At 40.1% G+C, this 20,691-nt stretch overlaps 1 protein-coding gene and 1 long non-coding RNA gene across 22 annotated transcripts in view; one reads left to right on the top strand and one right to left on the bottom strand.

The window, feature by feature from the left end:
• The window catches only part of C2CD5 (C2 calcium dependent domain containing 5), a 97,227-nt gene extending 96,538 nt beyond the window's left edge, over positions 1-689 (bottom strand). For 7 of the 20 annotated variants that reach the window (XM_032347679.1, XM_032347677.1, XM_032347681.1 and 4 more), the window contains exons 1-2: positions 500-688; positions 229-347 (exon numbers count right to left, since the gene is read on the bottom strand). In XM_032347679.1, the coding sequence (XP_032203570.1) occupies positions 229-318 (90 nt within the window). In that variant the 5' untranslated portion in view covers positions 319-347; positions 500-688. Of the gene's footprint in view, positions 1-228; positions 430-499 lie in introns of those variants that run through there. The other 13 variants (XR_004286892.1, XR_004286893.1, XM_032347674.1 and 10 more) reach the window with 4 other exon arrangements.
• Positions 690-694: 5 nt separating this feature from the next.
• LOC116593416 overlaps positions 695-20,691 on the top strand; it is a 33,490-nt gene continuing 13,493 nt past the window's right edge. The window contains exons 1-2 of one of the 2 annotated variants that reach the window (XR_004286895.1): positions 695-1,012; positions 5,266-5,418. This is a non-coding gene — a long non-coding RNA (uncharacterized LOC116593416). Of the gene's footprint in view, positions 1,013-5,260; positions 5,419-20,691 lie in introns of both variants that reach the window. The other variant, XR_004286894.1, reaches the window with a different exon arrangement.

Below are 20,691 nucleotides of genomic sequence, written 5' to 3'. Positions count from 1 at the left end.
CAGCATGCAGAGCAGTAAGAGCCTCCCCACGCGGGGAGGGCGCCGCAGACGCCCTAGAGCGGGGCACCCATCAGACGGGCTGCAGTCCCGGCGCTCAAGCCCTCAAAGGAGGGCTTGGACGAGCACCCCCACAAAGGACAGCGGCCGACAGGAGAAAGGGCTGCAGAGCTGGGGGCGAGGCGGGGCTGGGTGCTCCCTGCGTTTTGAGGGGCAGGACCTGGCACCAACCTCCACGAAGGCATCAGTCAGGTCACTAGCTCGGTCCATCACTGGCAAATGGCGCCCGGCCACGATTTTCACCTTGAGCTTGCCAGGCATCTTCTCGGCTTCGGCCTCTCCTTGGGCTCCTGCAGAAACAAACAAGCGAGTCTGCGCCGAGCTCCCAGCCGGGCGGGGGAGGGGCGGGAGCGCGCGGGGAGCTGCGCCTCGGCGGGAGCGCGCGGGGTAACTGACAGCCGAGGGCGCGCGAGGGCGCGCCGCGCCGCCGATCGCCACTCACTCTCGGATGAATGAGGGGGCCGTCCAGCGCGGGCGCTGAGGCCTCATTCCGGGAAGGCAGCCGGAGGAGTGGCCCCGGTGGGTTCTTCCACCCCGGTCCCACAGCGTTGGCAAGAGAAGCAAAAGCCAGCCAACATCCTGTGGACGACCTGCCACCCCTACTTCTGTTTTCCTCCCCCCAAAATGGCGGCTCTCGGGGCGTGGAGGGAACATCGATCATTCGGCGCTCGGCCCACTTTACAGCGGCGAGATTAAATCGACGGAGAGCAGTTGGAGGGGGCGGGGCGGACTTCCAGGAAGCCGGAGGGCAGGGAAATGGGTCGAGCCCTGCATCATCCACCGAGCCGGGGCAGTGGGTGGGTGCGCAGCTGTTTGGGAGCGGGCTCGCTGCTTCCCGAGCAAAGCTGGCGTAGGGCTCGGGGGCATCGCGGGTCTCTCCCTTCCCCGCTGCAAACGTCGCACTGTCGAGGGCTGCGATAGAAGGAGAAGAGGCGGAGACTGTTAGAGGAGCGATGTCAGTCGGGCTTTAACCGCGTTTGTAAAATAAGTTTACCTGGAATGAATGCAGTTTGGGTTTTATATGAATTAGAGTATGAAATTTTAGGGACATCTCTGGTAGTCGTAAATATTCTATAGCAACATTTTTTATTCAGTCATGTACACGTGTGCTGGGCTGTAGATGTTACTGTGTGTCTTGGGGAAAAACAAAACTTTGAAATCCAAAGCCTCTGGTTAGAGAGTTTCCCCTGCACGCCCAGATGGACGTGGTGTGTTTACTAAGGATCAACAAGCCAAAGACCTACATTGCAGGCAGGAGTTCAGGACCTCCTTCGCTATGAAATTTCTAGACAACTGCAAAAAACAAACCTGGTGCTCTTAATGAAACACCTGGGACAATCGACCCAATAATATATGTAAATAAACATGCAAAAAAGAGGCGAAATCTGTAGGCTCAAACCATCGGGAAAAAAATTAGGGAAATTGAGGCACACGCACACGATGTAACCTAAGTCACCGTATACCGAGTATCAACAGTACACGCCATATCAAATAACAAAATCGCCATTAACAATTCAGGTAGAAAGATTTTACCACAGGATTCATTAGGAATGGAAAATTCCCAAACGAAGATTTTTTTTTTTAATTGATACACCTTTTCTTTTCTTTTCTTTTCTTTTTCTTTTTTCTTTTTTCTTTTTTCTTGTTAAGATGTATTTGAGAAAGGGAGACCGTGGGGATGGGTGTGGGCTAAGGGAGAGAGGGAACCCAGAGCAGATTCTGCACTGAGCCGGGAGCCCTTTGCAGGGGTGGATCTCAGGACTCCGAGATCATGACCTGAGTTGAAACCAAGAGTGGGATGCTTAACCCCGAGTCATCCATGTGCCCCAAACTGATAAATCTTTTTAACCTTAAAAATACTGAACAGGTTGGGGCATCAGGATGGCTCAATGGTTGGAACAAGTGACTCTTAATCTTGAGGTTGTGAGTTCAAGCCCCACATTGAGTGTGAAGATTACTTAAAATCGAATATTTTAAAGAAAATACTGAACAGATTAAACTAACTCTAGGCAGTGGTGACCCAGAATTCTCTTTTGAAGGCAAAAGTTCCTTCTATAGAGGGAATATTATTCACGTGAGAAGTTAAAATCTTACAAAGAGAAAAGAAAAAGTCTTCCTCAAAATAAAAATCTGTAAGATAAATCACTGACTTTTCAGACCAAAGAAAACTTCATCCACTCAAACTATGAAAAAAAGAGTAGAAGAGTACAGCTCACATGAGGATTTCCTTGCATCCTACTGCAGCTTTTTGTGGAGTCTAACTCTACTCGTAAAATGCCTTTACCAAACACTCACGGAGAGCAACACTATGTGATAAGTTAATTTTGGTGTGTTTTGTTTTGGTGGTAGAGTTGAAATAGCCTTTTTTTTTTTTTTTAAGATTTTATTTATTTGAGAGAGGTGAGAGAGAGAACACAGAGAGAGGGCAAGGGAGAAGCAAACACCCCACTGAGCAGGGAGACCAATGCAGGGCTTAATCCCAGGACCCTGAGATCATGACCTGAGCCAAAGGCAGATGCTTAACCAACTGAGCTACCCAGGCACCCCGAAATAGCCTTTTTACTGAAATCAAAGTAATACCACACTACCAATTCATTTAAAAAAAAAAAAAAAACCCTGAGTATCAACAAAAGCCAAACTATGGAAAAAGCCCAAATGTCCATCGAGTGATGAATGGATAAAGAAGATGTGGGGGGTGGGGTATGTAATGGAATATTACTCAGTCATCAAAAAGAATGAAATCTTGCCACTTGCAATGATGTGGTTGGAGCCAGAGTATATTCTACTAAGCAAAACAAATCAAAGAAAGACAAATACTATATGATTTCACTTATATGTGGAATTTATGAAATAAACAGATGAACAGATTGGGGGGAAGAGAAGGAAACAAACCAAAAGAGACTATTAAAAAATATTTTATTTATTTATTTATTTATTTATTTATTTGACAGAGAGAGACACAGCAAAAGAGGGAACAGAAGCAGGGGGAGTGGGAGAGGGAGACACAGAGGGAGACACGGGCTTCCCACACAGCAGGGACCCTGATCCCAGAATCCTGGGATCATGACCTGCGCGGAAGGCAGAGGCCTAACAACTGAGCCACCCAGGTACCCAATCGGAACAGACTCTTAAGGGCAGAGAACAAACTGAGGGTTGTTGAAAGAAGGTGGGTTGGGGGGATGGGCTGCATAGGTGATGGACATGAAGGAGGGTTTTTGTTATGGTGAGCACTGGGTGTTGTGTGTAAGTAATGAATCAATGAGTTCTACTCCTGAAACCAATAATGCACTGTATGTTAACTAACTAGAATTTAAATAAGAATTTGAAAAGTCCTCAAACATAGAAGGAAAAAAATTGGAAAACTGAAGTTTTGTAACAATCTTAATGGAAAACAATGCTTTGTATTATAAGATGTTGTAATATAAAAATATATTTGCAAATTGGACAATTAGAGGTTAGCAATCTCAGCCTCCTAATTAGTATCCTGTAAGGTACTTGCACATACATACCTGTTGCCTTAGGCTTCATTAACAGGAGATTATAATTAAGATGTTTCCTGAAGACTTTTTTTAGTAGAATTAAGCCTGACTTCAGTTTGTTTTCTAATAATGGTACTAGTTTCTTTCAATTAATGCTGGGAGCAGTGTTAACTTTCCTGAAAAATCTATCATGATCTGGTTCCTAATTAGCTTCTGTAGCTTCATACTTCACCGCTCTTTTTGCATCTTAGATCCCATAATAATAACATGTATTGAGTACTAGCTACTGAATTCAGTGCTTCCCAGCTTTTAAAGGTCCCTAGAATCTTATACAATAGGAATTATCAGCCTTCATTCTATAAGTGAAGAATTTGAGACTTTGCAATGCTTACTTGATAATGACCCAAAGTCACAGAGCTAGTAATGTTGGAGACAGGCTTTATATCTAAACAATTTGATTCCAAGAACCCCTCTTTAAAGGCTGTGTATAGTTTCCTATAAACTATGCTTTTTTTTTCTTTTTCTCATACTCTTCCTAGCAAACACTTAAGAATTCATAACTCAGAATGTTATTTCTAATGTCTTCCCTTATCTCCTTCCTGATAAACGTACTCTTCACTTTCACTACTATGCTACCACTAAATTTAATGCATCTATTGTTGCACAATAGATAATTCTTTATCTTTCCCTCTCCCCTATTAAACGTTGAACACTTTGAAGGGAAGGACTATTTCCTGTCCATCTCTCAATTCTCAGTTCCCTCCCTGTACCCTTCATGTAATCCACAAATTCTTGTGCAATTAAATGTTAATAACACATATACGTATACTGTTTTGCTCTCTCTTTTCTGGCTTCCTAAAATGTTCCTTTGACTCCCTCTCCATCCCCAAGGTTAAATTTCTCAAGGGTTATCTATAATCGGTGCCCTCTCCTCACTTCACAAATAGTCCTAAAACTATTTCTGACTTTGGGGCACCTGGGTGGCTCAGCTGGTTGAGCGACAAACTCTTGATTTTGGCTCAGGTCATGATCTCAGGGTCATGTGATCAAGCCCCACTGTGGGCTCTGCCCTCAGCATGGAGTCTGCTTGAGATTCTCTCCCTCTGCCCTCCCCCAACTCACATACACACACACACACACACACACTCTCTCTCTCTCTCTCTCTCTAAATTCAAAAATAACAATAAAATAACAATAAAAACAAAACAAAAACTATTTCTGACATTAGCTACAGCCACTCTACCAAAACAACTTTCTCTAAGGCCATCAATGACCTAAATCCATTGCTAAATCCATTGGATAGCTTTTGTTCTACAGGATTCCCAGTAGCATTTGACACTGTTAATCATGTTCCACTTGAAATGGTTTTCCACTTTATATTCAGATACCATGCTTCTCTTGTATGTTGCACCATATAAATATTTGCCTTCTCAGCTTCCTCACTGGTCTTAACAAAAGTATGAGTTTTCCTCAGGGTTTCAGTTCTTGACCCTCTTCTCTTCTAACTATACTGTCTCCTTAGGTGATCTCATTCATACCTGTAATTTCAATTTCTATCTATTTAGCAGGATTCTGATGATGTTGTTATCTTTATCCCACAGCTTTCTTCTGGTATCTGGACCCATATATTCAAAATGCCAGGTTCCTATTTCCAATTGGAGTACCAAAGTGACCTTAAAGTCAATATCCAAAACTGATGTTATTTTCTTTCTCTCTCCCACAAGGACAGCAGCAACAGTTACAACAGCGACAAAATAAAAAGCCTGGTCCTTGTCTACTCTGTTACCTGTCTCAAATCGCAGAACACCAGCTACCTAGTCAAGTGCTCAAGCCAGAAACTCACCAGTTTAAGTTGGATACAAATGGCAACTTGAACTTTCAGGTACTTTTACTTTGATTTACTTCTGAAGCAGCAGATCAGCTGAATAAAGGGGTAAAAATGAGTTAAATAGCTAGGTCAGCTCATCTTCCCAGTAGTTCCCTTATTTCCCATGAAGGTGTGTCTCATGTATAGTAGGCACAGTGACCTCATTAAGTAAAATCTTCTCTAGATTGGAAGATTACTGAAGTAGAACACATTGCTTTGTATCAGTACCCATCAATGCTCTCAGTGAGCCACGTCACCTAGGTGTAATGGAAAGCTTATAGGCCTTGACTTTCTGATCAAGCCAGCACCCAGGACAAGCTCTTCTTATCTGTTTCTGTACTGCAAAGCCTGGAGGTTTTCTACTTATATCACCAAGTGTTATTGTTAATAACTCCCAAAGATTTCTCAAATCCATCTACTTTCCACTATTATTTCTCACATGGAAGACTGCTATCCCCACTTCCACTCTTGCTTTCATCTAATCCAGTCAGCATAAAGTAGTGCGAGTGATCTTTTTAAATAACAAATATTCGTATCACTTTGTATTAGGGAAACTGCTTGCCAAAGATATTCTTGGCAGGCCTTTTTCTTTATAAGAAAGTAAAAATGTCCAGAAATTCAAGAGCAGGACATCAGAAGTGGGTTTTTAATTTATTTTCGCATTCTTGGGTTTTTTAAAGTCAAACAATGTCTTCTCCCCCTTGTGTTAATTAATCGCCTAGAGATTATGCCCTTTCAACTGAATTGTTGTTCAAATGCATTGTTCCATTTCTGTATCTACAAATTGAAATAGATCGCAATTCACCTCAGATCGTAGGATCCAAATTATATGCCTGACCCTTTAAAGTTAACACAGTATTTCCTCTTATGCATATCATTTTTTCTTTGCCAATTAGGTGGCACTAATAGAGTTTTTATGATCCAGTAAGCCATTATCTTCACAGAGATACTAACACATTAATTGGATTAATTACACGATACATAATTTCCTAACCCCTTTGTTAACTTCAAATCGTCTCCTGCTTTTGGAAGAGGAGTCCAGTAATATATCCAGTGTACCTTGGAAAGCAAAACTAGAGCTATATATTTACTAAATTGTCATGAACAAGATTCAGTTCCCAAAGTGGATAAGTGTTACTCAATAGAAGAGTGCTGACTAGTAGAGTGGTTACTAATTATTACAATTGATGGCAAGAACAAAAGTGAGCTGAGTTCATGGCTAGTACCCTGGATAGCCTACTGTGATATGAACCCTATTTGGTCTGTTCTAGATAGCTGGGTAAGGGATTTTTAAACCGGCTATAAGTTGGGTTGATTCCCACAGGAGGGAGTAGTTTCACATACTACTGGTGCCATACTTGCAGAAGGCTACTGCAATTCAAATGAAGTGAAGTTGAAATTTTAACAATACTGTGGAAACCATATTGGAATAAGATAAGTCAGTTACATATCTTTTAATACTAAAGATGGTGGGACTTAGAAAGGAAATAAATAAAGATGTTGGGACTTGAACAAATTTAAATTTTTTTAAAGATTTTATTTATTTATTTGACAGAGAGAGATCACAAGTAGGCAGAGAGGCAGGCAGACAGAGAAAGGGGGAAGCAGGCTCTCCGCGGAGCAGAGAGCCCAATGCAGGGCTTGATCCCAGGACTCTGGGATCATGACCTGAGCCAAAGGCAGAGGCTTTAACCCACTGAGCCACCCAGGTGCCCCTGAACAAATTTAAATTTAAATCCAGCTGCATACCCTGGGACCTTACCCACTGCTGCTCCTCTTGTGTCTTGACAACCAGGTAGATAATCTGTGTAGTGCTTCCCATTTGGATAAAGAAACTGACCACCACCTCCCCCAGCTAAGGGAGGTTTGTTCAAACGTACACTGATTCATGCTACTCTTGAGTGCCTGTTTACTTCTATTTAGTCAAAAATCAAGATTTAAAATCTAGACTATAAAACTCTGCTAGATTATGTAATCTGGCCCCTACCAATGATACTAGCTTTATCTTCATGACTTTTCCACATAAGATGACTTGTGCCATCTGCATTGATCTCCTTTTGACTACTCGACTCACCCTTCCCCCCACCCTGCTGGGTATTTTGAGATATTTCCTCCCCTGCTAACCACTAGGCAACTGGGGGATGGGGAGGAGAATTTAGGTGTAAAATAGATCCTGACACTGGCAAATGGTGGTAATTTGCCTCCGGTTAGTGAACACTCCCCCTTTTTCCTTCCTGTAACACAGTATTTGCAAACAACAAAGTATTTTTAAAATTCTATTTCTGTGATCCTATTTTCCACAAGTGTGTAAAAGTCCTGAGGCATAAATGAACATCACTGTGCCTTGGAAAAAAGTAAATGAGGTGAAGAATGATAGCTGAGTGCTGAATTGTTGTTGTTGTTGTTGTTGTTAGGTAATTAAATTGACCCCTGATTTGATACTCTCTTTCCCATCTCTGGAATAAACCATACATATTCTCACTTGTTGCTCCTATTCCTCTAGAATGTACCTTCTCTCCCCACCTACTCAAATCTTACTGCCTATCTCAACATCAATTAATATTTTCTAACAACACTTTATATATAAAGACATTAAATGTAGACCTTTATCTCCAGAAGATTACAATTTAGGTGTGTTGTAGATAAAACATGTATATATATAAGAAATGTAACTATAGTAAGTGACTGTATACCATTGGGTATTAACAATGGTTTGGACAATAAAATATTAAAGTAGCTTATAAAAATTATTTGGGCATAATTAAGGAGGAAGCCTCACATAGAAGGTAGAATTTGAATGGGACATTTCTAGATGCATGGGAATTCATTTAGAAAAAAAAAATCAAGAGCAAAAATGATTTTAAAAAATGTTTATGGCATAGTCCGGAAACTGTGAGTAAGCTAGTTTGGCTAGAATTGGGATTTTTTTTCTTTTTTTTTTTTGTAGAAAAACGATAATTTGAGAGGCAGATAGGCTATGCCTGGAAATATACGTAGCAATCACAATTAGGAAAGGGGCGATTCAACAGACAAAGCTGATGATCAAGAACATTCTTGTGTAGGCAAAGGAAGCCATTGAAGAATTTTTTTGGTGGAAAGAAGCATAAGTGGAACAATATTTTGGTACAACGACAGTTACACGAGGACTCAGTTTAAATTGAATTGCTGAAGACCAGAAGAAAAAAAATCTTTATTGTACTTTCATTATGAAATTGGCATGAAAATGGTGGCATGCCAATTATTAAATTGGCATGAAAGTGGTAATAGAAAAGAGAGTTGAGAAGGAAATCATTAAGGAAAAATTGACAACCATTAGACACTATATATCAGGGAGAGAAAGACAGGAAGAAAAAAATGCATCTGTTTCAAAACAGAGTAAAAGAAATGGTGGCATCATTATTAGAAAAAATGAAGTCTGAAGGTCAAGAAAAACGGGTCTAGTTTTGTTCGTGTTGAGTTCCTTGATGTCTTCCTCAACCATTCTAATCTGTTTTGACCTCCCTAAAACTTGGTGACTTCCCAAGAATTCATTATGTTCACTGCTCTGTGGGTTAGTTGGATAGTTCTGGAGGGAAAACTAAAGGGACTTCCTTTTTGGAAAGGCTCCATCTCTGCTGTTTTCCTGCTCGGTCCCATTTCCTCATGTTCTATATTTTACTTTGCACCTGAATAAGTCAAAAAAGCTATATTCCCACTCCAATGGGGAAGCAAGAAAGTTAGTCATTTTTTAAATTTCATCGTAAGCCCCCAAACACCTGATGACATCTTAAGAACTGGATCCCAAATGTGTTCCAGGACATTAGCTTTGGACAAACCTCAGCTGACGCTGATATCAATACCCCCTACCTTCAGTGATTTATGAAATAACACCTATTGTTCACCTGTCACTCACCTTTGATCAGACTCTGCCCTGGATTCCTGAAGAAACACATACCCTGGACCCCTTTGCAGTATAAACCTCTCACCCCAAGCAGTAAAGAGGCTTACTCTCCTTTCCTTTCCAAGTCTCCCAGACACTCCATCTGCTATACTCAATCACTTAGACTACTCAGTAAACTCTGCTTTCACTTCCTCCTGGCTTGAATTTGATTTCTATCCTGTGTGAAGCCAAGGAAGGACCCTCTTGGCTGGTCCTGTGGGACATCCCTCTGGGTCCTCTGACTTGGCCTGCTTACATCAGTTCCGTAGGTTTTACTGGACCCATTCGTATAACGGCATATAGTCTGACTTCACTGGAATGTGGTCTTACAAATCTGTGTTCAGCACTGCCTGTCAGGCAGGATGGATTGGCTCTAACATGATGGCCTCAAGCAGCATTCCAATAGGGCAAAAGCTATCTGCTGGTGAAATGCATTGCCTTCACTGTTTCCAACGTTTGAAAAATACATCTGTGAGGGGCGCCTGGGTTAAGCCTCTGCCTTCTGCTCAGGTCATGATCTCAGGGTCTTGGGATCCAGCCCCGCATCAGGCTCTCTGCTCAGGCTCAGGCTCTCTGCATCAGGCTCTGCCTGCCTCTCTGCCTACTTGTGATCTCTGTCTGTCAAATAAATAAATAAAATCTTTAAAAAAAGAAAAGAAAAGAAAAAGAAAAATACATCTGTGGCCAGGACCCACTGTCATGACTTAGTCAGGTCTTCCCCTGCAAAGTGACCTTGATGCCTAAAATGACATCAAACTAAAATGTTTTGTTTTTTTATGTTTAGGGCCTTGAAAGGTGGGCTTCCTTTAATTGAAGTGTTGCATAAATACAAAAATTCTCATGACATAGAGTAAGATACAAAGGCAAAAACATCCTTTATACTTTTTTCCTTTGACTTTGTCTTAGTTTTTTAAAAGTTTGTATTTCGAATCAAATAATCCTAGCCTTGGGGCACCTTGAACGTATAATGACAGTATATCAAATCCTTCTCTTTCCAGATAAAAGACAGATTGTCTAATGTTCCAAGAGTCCTTGTCATCCACAACTTTCCCCACTTTTTGTTATTCTGACTCAGAAATAGAAATGATGGTTTACGGTGTTCCCTGAAGATTAATAAGTTTGAGAAAAATAAGCAGGGATTAGCAGAATGAAGATACCTTAGTCCATTTCCTCAATTAAACAGGCTTGGAGTAACAACACATGAAGATTTAATAACTAAGAGGTAAAGAAAAAATAGCTGATGGATAGCATTTGAAAGTTGCCTGGAAATTTTTTGCTTGGGGTTAAAAGAACAGATAAATTGAAGAATAAACTTGATCATAGGATATAGTACTTTGATGTTTCATTATGTAATAAGATAAAATATAAATTTAATAATTATTTTAAAATACTTTTTAAAAATATGTTTTTAAGTAGTCTCTACACCGAACATGGGGCTCAAACTTAAAACCCTGAGATCAGGGGTGCCTGGATGGCTCAGTGGGTTAAACCTCTGCCTTCAGCTCAGGTCACGATCTCAGGGTCCTGGAATCGAGCCCTGCATCGGGCTCTCTGCTCAGCGGGGAGTCCCCCCGCCCCCGCCTGCTTCTCTGCCTACTGTGATCTCTCTCTCTCTTTCTCTCTCTGTCTCTCTGTCAAATAAATAAATAAAATCTTAAAAAAAAACCAAAACTCTGAGATTAATAAAGATACAAATGTAATGATCCGAAGGGGGGCATGCACCCAAGTGGTTTATAGCAGCAATGTCTACAATAGCCAAACTATGGAAAGAGCCAATATGTCCTTCAACAGATGAATGGATAAAGAAGATATGGCATATATATATATATATACACATTTTGCTTAGCATTTTATATATATAATTATATATATTACATATATAATATATATAATATTTTATATATTTTATATATAAACTTAGTCATATATAATTATATATATTATATATTTATATATTATATATATTTTATATATAATATATAAAATATATATATAATACATATAATTATGTATATAAAATGCTAAGCAAAATAAGTCAATCAGAGAAAGACAATTAGCATATGATCTCTCTGATATGAGGAATTTGAGAGGCAGGGAGTGGGGTCATGGGGAGTAAGGAGAGAAAAAAATGAAACAAGTTGGGATCAGGAGGGAGACAAACCATAAGAGACTCTTAATCTCAGGAAACAAACTGAGGGTTGCTGGAGGGCGGGGAGAGGGATAAGGTGGTTGGGTTATAGACACTGGGGAGGGTATGTGCTATGGTGAGTGCTGTGAATTGTGTAAGACTGATGATTCACAGACCTGTACCCCTGGGGCAAATAATACATTATGTGTTAATTTTAAAAAAAGAGAGAGAAAGAAAAACCCTGAGATCAAGAGTTACATACTCTAACTGAGCCAGCCTTGTATCTCTTAAAATACTTTTTATAGTCAGCATCATAACTGACTGAATCAAAGGCACATTTCCATCTTCTCCTTACCTTGCCAGGATGTAACCTATCCACAGAGAAAACACTTGATGTGCCTTCCTTGGCACATGGTGATGGTAACTGAAATTACAGAAATGGTGTCTAGGAGAAAATAAGCACCTTGCTCCTTGGGGGCTTTTATTTTTATCTATATAACTATTTATCAACTAACATCTTTTTTCTTTTTTTGAATTAATTAATTTTTAAAGGATTTTATTTTTTATTCATTTGATAGGGAAAGCACAAGCAGGGGGAGGGGAGAAATAGACTCCCTGCTGAGCAGGGAACCCAATGCAGGGCTCAATCCCAGGACTCTGAGATCACGACCTGAGCCAAAGGCAGACACTTACCCCACTGAGCCACCCAGGTGCCCCTCTTTTTTAAATTAATTCAATTAGCCAAGATATAGTACATCACTAGTTTCAGATGTAGAGTTCAAAAATTCATCAGTTGTGTATAACAAGGCTTTTTTTTTTTTTTAAAATCACTCTCTATTAAGTGGTTACAAAACAGACAGTTGTTGCTCAAGACATCTGGCACTCCGAGTAACAGAAAGAAAACTTAACAAAAGCTTTGGGTTTCTAACCTTCTAAACAATGCACAAGTTCCAAAATATGAATGGCCAATTTAAATGAATGGCCACTCTGTAAAATTTAGAAACTGCTAATTCAGCTGAAGAAGAGCCTTTGCTCTTCTGGAGCTTTAGCTCATCATGCATTGAGCTCTTACCAGATTCCTTACTTAGGGAATTCCAAATGCCCTTCCCACTCCTCAAGCTTCCAGTTCTATCCTACTTCTGGTCATGCTTTTTTATTCTGCAAAGAGCAAAACCAATACAGATATTTGACATGTGGCACCTAGATCTAATTTGCCACCACATTAAAACTAAAATTTTTAAAATTAAACTTCTAAGTTTGAGATGAAACTTTTAGGTTCACGTGCAATTATGAGAAGTAATAAAGGAATCCCAAGTACCATTTATCCAGTTTCCCCTAGTAGTAGCAAAACTCTAGTATAACATAACCACCACCTGTTATTGTTAGCTCTCCAAAAGAATGTTTTATTGTTTTATGGATTAGCTACCCATGGGCATTCACTGGCCAACAGGGGTAGCCTGCACAAGCTGTGTGACCAGTTGAAGTCAAGAGACATGCTGGAAGAACTGCATTAGTCATATTAATCGCACTGAATGAAACTAATTATGTAATTATGAGTTGTTCAAGTTTAATGCCATTAAAAATTAGTTCTCTATGGGAAGGTGGGGAAAGGTACTAAGAAAAATCTTAGGTGTTTTTGTTTACTTACTGGTTGCATTGTTTTCAAAATACACTTTCTTTTCCCATTCTGATAGGCTTTCATGTGCAGTGCTGTGATGGGCAAAATAGCACCTAATTTTCCACCCATCTGTTGTGCATGCCCTAATAATTCCTGGGACTATGACTAAAATGACTTTTCCTCTTATGATTACGTTCTTCTATGGCAGAAGGGAGCTTGAGATATGGAGATTAATCTAGATGGGCCTAACCTAAATATATGAACTCTTTAAAAGGTAGGGAGTTTTCGCTGGCTGGTTGCAGAAGACAAACTTCGAGAACTGTGCTCTGGCTGGCCTGGAAGAGAGCAAACATACCATGTTGTGAAGTAACAATGGTGGCCATGGGGAAAAGATCTAACAGCAGCCTTTCATTGCTCAGAGCAGGGCCTGGCTGACAGCCAGCAAGTAAATGGAACTTTGGTCCTACAATCACAAGGAACTAAAACACCAAAGAGCTTAGAAGTGAATTTTTCCCCAGAGCCTCCAGACAAAAACTCAGTCCGGCTGTCTCCTTGGTTTCAGACTTGTAGTACCCTGAGCGGAGAATACAGCCACCATGCCACACCTCCGAACAGGTGGTAAGGTAGAGGATGGGAGAGAAACTCAGAGGACGCTGTAATGGCCCCTCAAAATTCTCTAATGACCTCTGCCTTTGAGAGTCAGCATATTAAAATTACATTGTGAAACTCGGATGTAACAAAGATTTACAGCAAAAGGAAGATAAGAATAAATAAAATGTCATGTGGCCCTGACTCACGTTGGAGTCATATATGGTGGTAGCAAGCCCAGCACAGCCACGTGTAATTTACTACTGTCATGAATAAAAACTTCTGGTAGAGGACACTTACGTCATATCTAAGCATATGCCTCACTGTGTAAAAAACTTAGAAGCCCCTGCTAAACCTCAAAAGTTCTTAATTTTTTCACTCTCTCTTGCTTTGTTACTTCGTATCTCTAAGGAAAGTAGATTTCTCATTGTCGTTGAGGTAACCCCTTCTTCCTTTTATGTTCGTGGCACGTTTAAGAAAAAGTCCAGTCTGTGCATTTTTTTTTAATTTTTCTTGCTAGGAAGACAAATACAGTTGCATTTAAACTAAATAGACACTACATAGGGTTTTAATATAAATACATAATCTTAGCCCTCTTCGAGAATGGGAGGGCTAACAAACACCTATTCAGCTGCAGGTATGTATCTTTAAGTTAGGCTCCGGGGATAAAGAGGAACAACATGATCCCTGTTGGAGGAACATAAAGTGTAGAGGTAGAGGTGGGGTCCTAACAGGGAAATGCAATGCAGCAAGGCAAATGCTATGGGAGAGGCAAGACAGGGAGTTGAGCACGCACTGAGGAGGGGTGGCTAATCCAGTTGGGGCCAGAGCAGGGGGTGGTGGGGACAGAAATCAAAAAAGGCTTCCCTGGGGGCGCCTGGGTGGCTCAGTGGTTTAGGCTGCTGCCTTCGGCTCGGGTCATGATCTCAGGGTCCTGGGATCGAGCCCCGCATCGGGCTCTCTGCTCCGCAGGAAGCCTGCTTCCCTCTCTCTCTCCCTCTCTCTCTGCCTACTTGTGATCTCTGTCTGTCAAATAAATAAATTTAAAAAAAAAAAAAAAAGGCTTCCCTGTGAAGTGTTTCCTATTGCTGCTGTAACAAACCGCCACAAACTTAGCAACATAAAACAACATGTATTTGTACAGCATGGTGACTATACTTAATGAAAGTTATTTAAAGAGTAGATCTTTAAAAGTTCTCATCACAAGAAAAAAAATGTAACTATGTGCAGTGATGGATGTTAATTAAACTTACCATGGTGATCATTTCACAATATATACAAATATCAAATAATTACATTTTATACCTGAAACTAATACAATGTTATGTGTCAATTATATATCAATTAAAAAAAAACAGCACAAATTTAGTTTCTTACAGTTCTGGGCTCTGGATATTGGAAGTCCAAAATCAAGGTGTCCACAGGGCTGTATTCCTTCTGGATGCTCTAGAGAAGAATCTGTTCCTTACCCTTTCCTACTTCTACATACCACATACATTCCTTGGATCACGGCCCCCTTTCAGCAATGGTATCACTTTGACCTCAACTTCCATATCTCATCTTCTCTCTTACTCTGATCCTCCTGCCTCCCTCTTATGAGGGCCTTTGTGATTATACTGGACCCACCCAAATAATCCAGGATAATCACCCCATTTCAAAATTCTTAACCAAATCATATCTACAAATTCTGTTTTACCATGTAAGGTAAGAGGTGCTCAGGATTTGGATGTGGATGCCTCTGTGGGAGAAGGGGGCTTTTTTTAGCCTGCCACAGGAAATAACTAGAGAAGGAGAATAAAGAGTCTTCCAGAAAGTGGAAACATGGGGAAAAGCATTAAAGGGACTTAGATGTTGGGGAATTACAGAACTTTATAGGTAAGTATCTTGGCTATAAAATAATAGTATTTACTCCCACCTCATCATATAGGATGAGATAATACATTAAGACTCTAAACACAATATGTTCATTCTGTGCTCTTGTATAATGTTAGTCATGGTGATGATGAGGAAAGGAGATGGAAATCTACAAAAGAGGCTTAAATAGTAATCAAGGACCCCCAGGTCTCATTGAATTAACCTGAAATGTATTCACTGAAGAATTTTAAGCAGAAATGTGGCATGACTTCACACGTATTTTAGTTGACTGTCCTTGCTGAATGGAAAACAGACTGCAAGAGACAAGATAGAGGTAGTAAGTAGAGCTGGAACAAGGGTGAATTGAGTGAAGCACTGGCTTTGTATGCACAACTTAAGGAGGAACCAGAAAACTCAGTAAACAAGATAAATGACATTTTCATGCAATATATTTTTTAAAGTAATCTCTACCCCCAACATGGGGCTCAGACTCAGCCCTGAGATCAAGACTCATACACTCTACTGACTGAGACAGCCAGGCACCCCAGTGAAATATTTTTTAAAAATAAAAATTAATGTTGGGGCCCCTGGGTGGCTCGATCCTTAAGCGGATGCTTTCAGCTCAGGGCTCAGGTCACAGTTCTGGGATGGAGCCCTGCATCAGGCTCGCTGCTCAGCGGGAAGTCTGCTTCTTCCTCTCCTGCTTTCCCTGCTTGTGTTCCCTCTCTCGCTGCCTCTCTCTCTGTCAAATAAATAAAATCTTTAAAAAATATATATAATAAATCAATGCAAAAAATCCATGATGAAAAATTTATGAAAATCGTAAATAAAGTCAGGATTATTAGGGAGAGAGATTATTATGTGAGAGATGATGAGAGCCTGAAGCAGCAAAGTAACAGTGACTATAAAGACAACTGGATGGATTAAGGATGGCTATGAAAGGAATTGTGGTAGCAAAGGTTGGTTTTAAGAGAATATACGTAAGGGGATGCAAAAGTTTAGAGAGGATGCAAAAGTTTAAGGTGTGTGTAGGGTGTGTCAAGGAGGAAATTAAAATCTATTTTGGACATATTGAGTTTAAGAAGACTGTAATACATTCAACTTGGAGATTCCAAAAGAAAATTTAAAAACAATGAATTTTTTCAAGGCAAAATTTATTACACCAAGTTTTTCTGCTCCCTCGCCTGTTAGCCTCTTAGGTTCTTCTCTATTATCGTCTTGCCAGACCAGTTCTATAGGAGGAAAGAAAAGGATCTTAAAGGACCTAATTCCTTGAAGTACAGTAGCCAAAGGTTGGGAGCTAATTTTTGGAAGGGAGATGACCAGGAAGGGTCAGGCATGTGTTAGAGCAACTGACAGATCTTCACTTTGTCCCCGAACCATTTTCAGATTACATCTTCACTCTTTTTGTTCCTTTGTGATTCATGACATCAACCTCTAACCTTTGTTGGTACATTTATTGGCAACCTGGTCATTATCACTTTCTCATCAAAGACTTTGACCCCTGGGTGAGCCATCCATATCCTGTTATTAACCTGGAGCCCTTTCACTCTAAAATCTTACATGCAAACGTACTACTCTAGGACTTTGATCTTCCTTCCAATTCTTCCCTTCGTCACTTCTGTTAACCATCATTTCCTTGAGCTCATCAAGACTTAGTTACCCTTGACCTTCTGACATCGGTGTCTATTGGCTGCTTTCCACTTTTCACTTCTTTTTCCATCCTGTTTATATTGCAGTGGTGCATCACTTCAGACATTTTGTATCGATATTCTCAATTCCCATGCTTTGTATCCTGTTGTCATATTACCTGATAGACTAACTCTGCAGGATGCATGTTGGGGTGCCTGGCTGGCTCAGTCAGAATAGCACGCAACACTTAATCTCAGGGTCGTGAGTTTAAGCCCTATGTTGGACATGGAGCTTACTTAAAAATAAAATAAAAAAGAGATAGCAGTTATGTATTACACAACAGTACCCTACAAAGGGAACAAGTGGAAACCAACCCAGACTCTATTCAAAGTCCTGGGGTAGTTCTTCCCTGACAGTGCAACTTTTTCTAATCTGCCACAGTCTAGGGATGCCTGGGTGGTTCAGTAGGTTAAGCATCTGCCTGAGGCTCAGGTTATGATCCCAGGGTCTTAGGATCAAGTCCCACATGGGGATCCTGGCTCAGCAGAGAGCCTGCTTCTCCCTCTGCCTGCCACTCCCCCTGCTTGTACTCGCTCTCTTGCTCTCTGACAAATAAGTAAATAAATAAAATCTAAAAAAAAAAAAAAAATCTGCCACAGTCCAGTGCAGAGGTACACAAACTGGGCACTGCAGACCAAATCTACCTGCTGCCTATTTTTGTATAGTTCACAAGCTAGTAATTATTTTTACATTTTAACCAGTTAAAACATTCAAAATAAGGATATCTTATGACACAAGAAAATTGTATTAAATTCAAATTCTAGTGTCCATAAATAGTTCTATTTGAATATGTAGTCATGCTCATTCGTTTACATATTGTCTATGGCTGATTTCATACTACAGAGGCCAAGCTGAATAGCTGTGATAGAAGCCATCTGGCCTACAAATGCTAAAATATGGACTCTGTCCCTTTACAGAAAAAACTTACCTATCCCTGTGCAGCAGGTCTGTTGCCTATAATCTCTGTACTAACGCTTGGACTATTAAATATTTGCTGGAGAAAAACCAACAATTATACAGATTGGTGCACTGAATGATATATTCATAATCCTAAACCCCACCTGGAAATTCAACATTGCTTGGTTTTCCTTCTAATTTTCCTAGTCAGCTCTCTTTTCTTTAGCCTTTCACGTTTTTTCACTCCTCTAAGCCTCCAAACATTTCACCCCCTCATCCCAACAGATGCCTCACCTCCTACTTCTATATGAAAATAGAAGCCATCAGATTGGCATTCCCCCAGTCTCCTGCTTCTGTACCTACAAATGTGTCTGCAGTTGCCCTTATCCTTTATTTACTACCTCTTGTTTTAATAGAAGTGGGACTTTTCACTCATTTAAAACAAAGGCTTCAAGCAGTGCTCTGGATACCATCTCCTTCTTCTCCAGTGTCCTACAGAAAGTGATGAGTCCTTCCCTCCCTTGAAGCTTAACACTTCCCTGTCTATTGGCTTCTTCATTAGCATTTTGACAAGGTTATTATCAATGGACATAGTTAACCTTATGCCATCTTCCGTGAAAGAATTTCTTGACTTGGCTTCCAAGAATTTACATTTCCAGTGTTCCTACTTCCTCGTGAGTTGGTCCTCCTATCTCATTTGCTAGTTCCTTCTCATGTCCCCAACTTTTAAACCAGTAGTACTCAAACATTTTAGTCCCAGGACCCCCTTTACAATATCTTAAAAATTATTGAGAACCTCAAAAAGCTTTGGGTTACTTGGCTTATATCTATTAATACTTACTCCACTGGAAATTAAACTGAGACTTTTACAATAATTATCTATTGATTCATTTAAAATAATAATTATAATCAATTGCATATTAACATAAATACCATTTTATGAAAAAGAAAACTGTCTTTTCCAAAACAAATTGGTGATAAGACTGGCATTTGCTTTATAGTTTTAAAAATGTCTTTAATGTCCAGCTTAGAGGTCTAGGGATCCACAAACTACAGCCTACAGACCAAATGCTGCCCATTGCCTATTTTACTGGATTTACCAGAACACAGCCATACTCATTCGCTTCTGTATTATTTATGGCAGCTTTCTCTCTACAAGTGAAGAGTTGCATATTTGTGACAGAGATCATATGGCCCACAAATCTTAAAATATGGGCTTTTTTAGTACATGGACTTTTATAGAAAAAAAATTGCCTATTCCTAATCCAGTTTTAACAGCTAATCTATTGTAATAGGTTATTGGGGTTGAAACATATGAAGAACATCTGACCTCACACAGAAATGTATATGGAAGAGTGTTTCTTTTTAAAGATTTATTTGTTTATCTGAGAGAGAGACACAGAGCCAGAGCTTGAGGGGGTGTGAGGGGCAGAGACAGAGGGAGAGAATCTCAAGCAGACTCCCCACTGAACGTGAAGCCCCTATGTGGGACTCCATCTCAGGACCCTGAGATCATAACCTGAGCCAAAACCAAGAATCGGACACTTAACCAACCAAGCCACCCAGGTGCCCCAACAGCATGCTACTCTTGATCTTGGGGTCATGAGTTTGAGCCTCACGTTAGGTGTAGAGATTACTGTAAAAAATAAGATCTTGGGGGTGCCTGGGTGGCTCAGTCATTAAGCATCTGCCTTCAGCTCAGGTCATGATCCCAGGGTCCTGGGATCGAGCCCTACATCAAGCTCTCTGCTTGGAGGGGAGCCTGCTTCTCCCTCTCCCTCTGCTGCTCCCTTGCTTGTGTTCCCTCTCTTGCTGTGTATCTCTCTGTCAAATAAATAAATAAAATCTTTAAAAAAAAATCTTAAAAAAGAGAAAATATTGTTTCTCTGAATTATGCAGATCTTCCAAGTGTCTGCACATCTCATTATATGATATCCAAAAAAATTAGATTTGCTATTATTACTACCCATCTAATCAAACAAGTATTGGAAACCTCTCATGCTTCATAGGGGCAGCTATCAGTCTTCCAAAATTCTAAGTTTTGCCTGAAAGTTCAAATTTTATCACTGGCAACTAATGCTATTAGTTGTTTTCCTCGAAGTGGCAAGGTCACTTGGTTCATTTTCAAGGAGATGTCTGTTAAAACACAAGTCTGAAAAAGCATATTTTTTTCTGTTTGTCATTTTTTTCAAGTAAAAATTGTGTTCCATGAAAAATATCAGTTAGTTCAACTTGAAATTCAAACAGAGGCACAAGTGTCTTTCTTTAAGACAAGGCTAGTTTTTTGGCTTGTACTAAAAGTGCTATAAAAGGACTTTCCATGTTGATAGAATGTTAAATAAATATTCACTGAAGGGTTGAGATTCAATGAGTAATGTTTACTCTGTCCTCAAGAACATTTTCAGTGAAACTGGCACCTTTATTTTAACTACAAGAGCAATGATGAAAAGTACAATGGTTTCTAATAGAGTTCAGTGATACTGTCTTGATTTGTGCTGAAGTGGCAGCAGATTTACCCACCATTGTTTCTGTATTTTCAGTGCAGTTGTTAATCGTTTTTGTTTTTTTTAAAGGCAGATATTGTTTGTGTAT

The sequence above is a fragment of the Mustela erminea genome, chromosome 6 (genome assembly GCF_009829155.1).
Source record: "Mustela erminea isolate mMusErm1 chromosome 6, mMusErm1.Pri, whole genome shotgun sequence".
Lineage (NCBI taxonomy): Eukaryota > Metazoa > Chordata > Mammalia > Carnivora > Mustelidae > Mustela > Mustela erminea.
The sequence above is the reverse complement of the archived record's forward strand: the minus strand, read 5'-3'. Positions and strand labels throughout refer to the sequence as shown.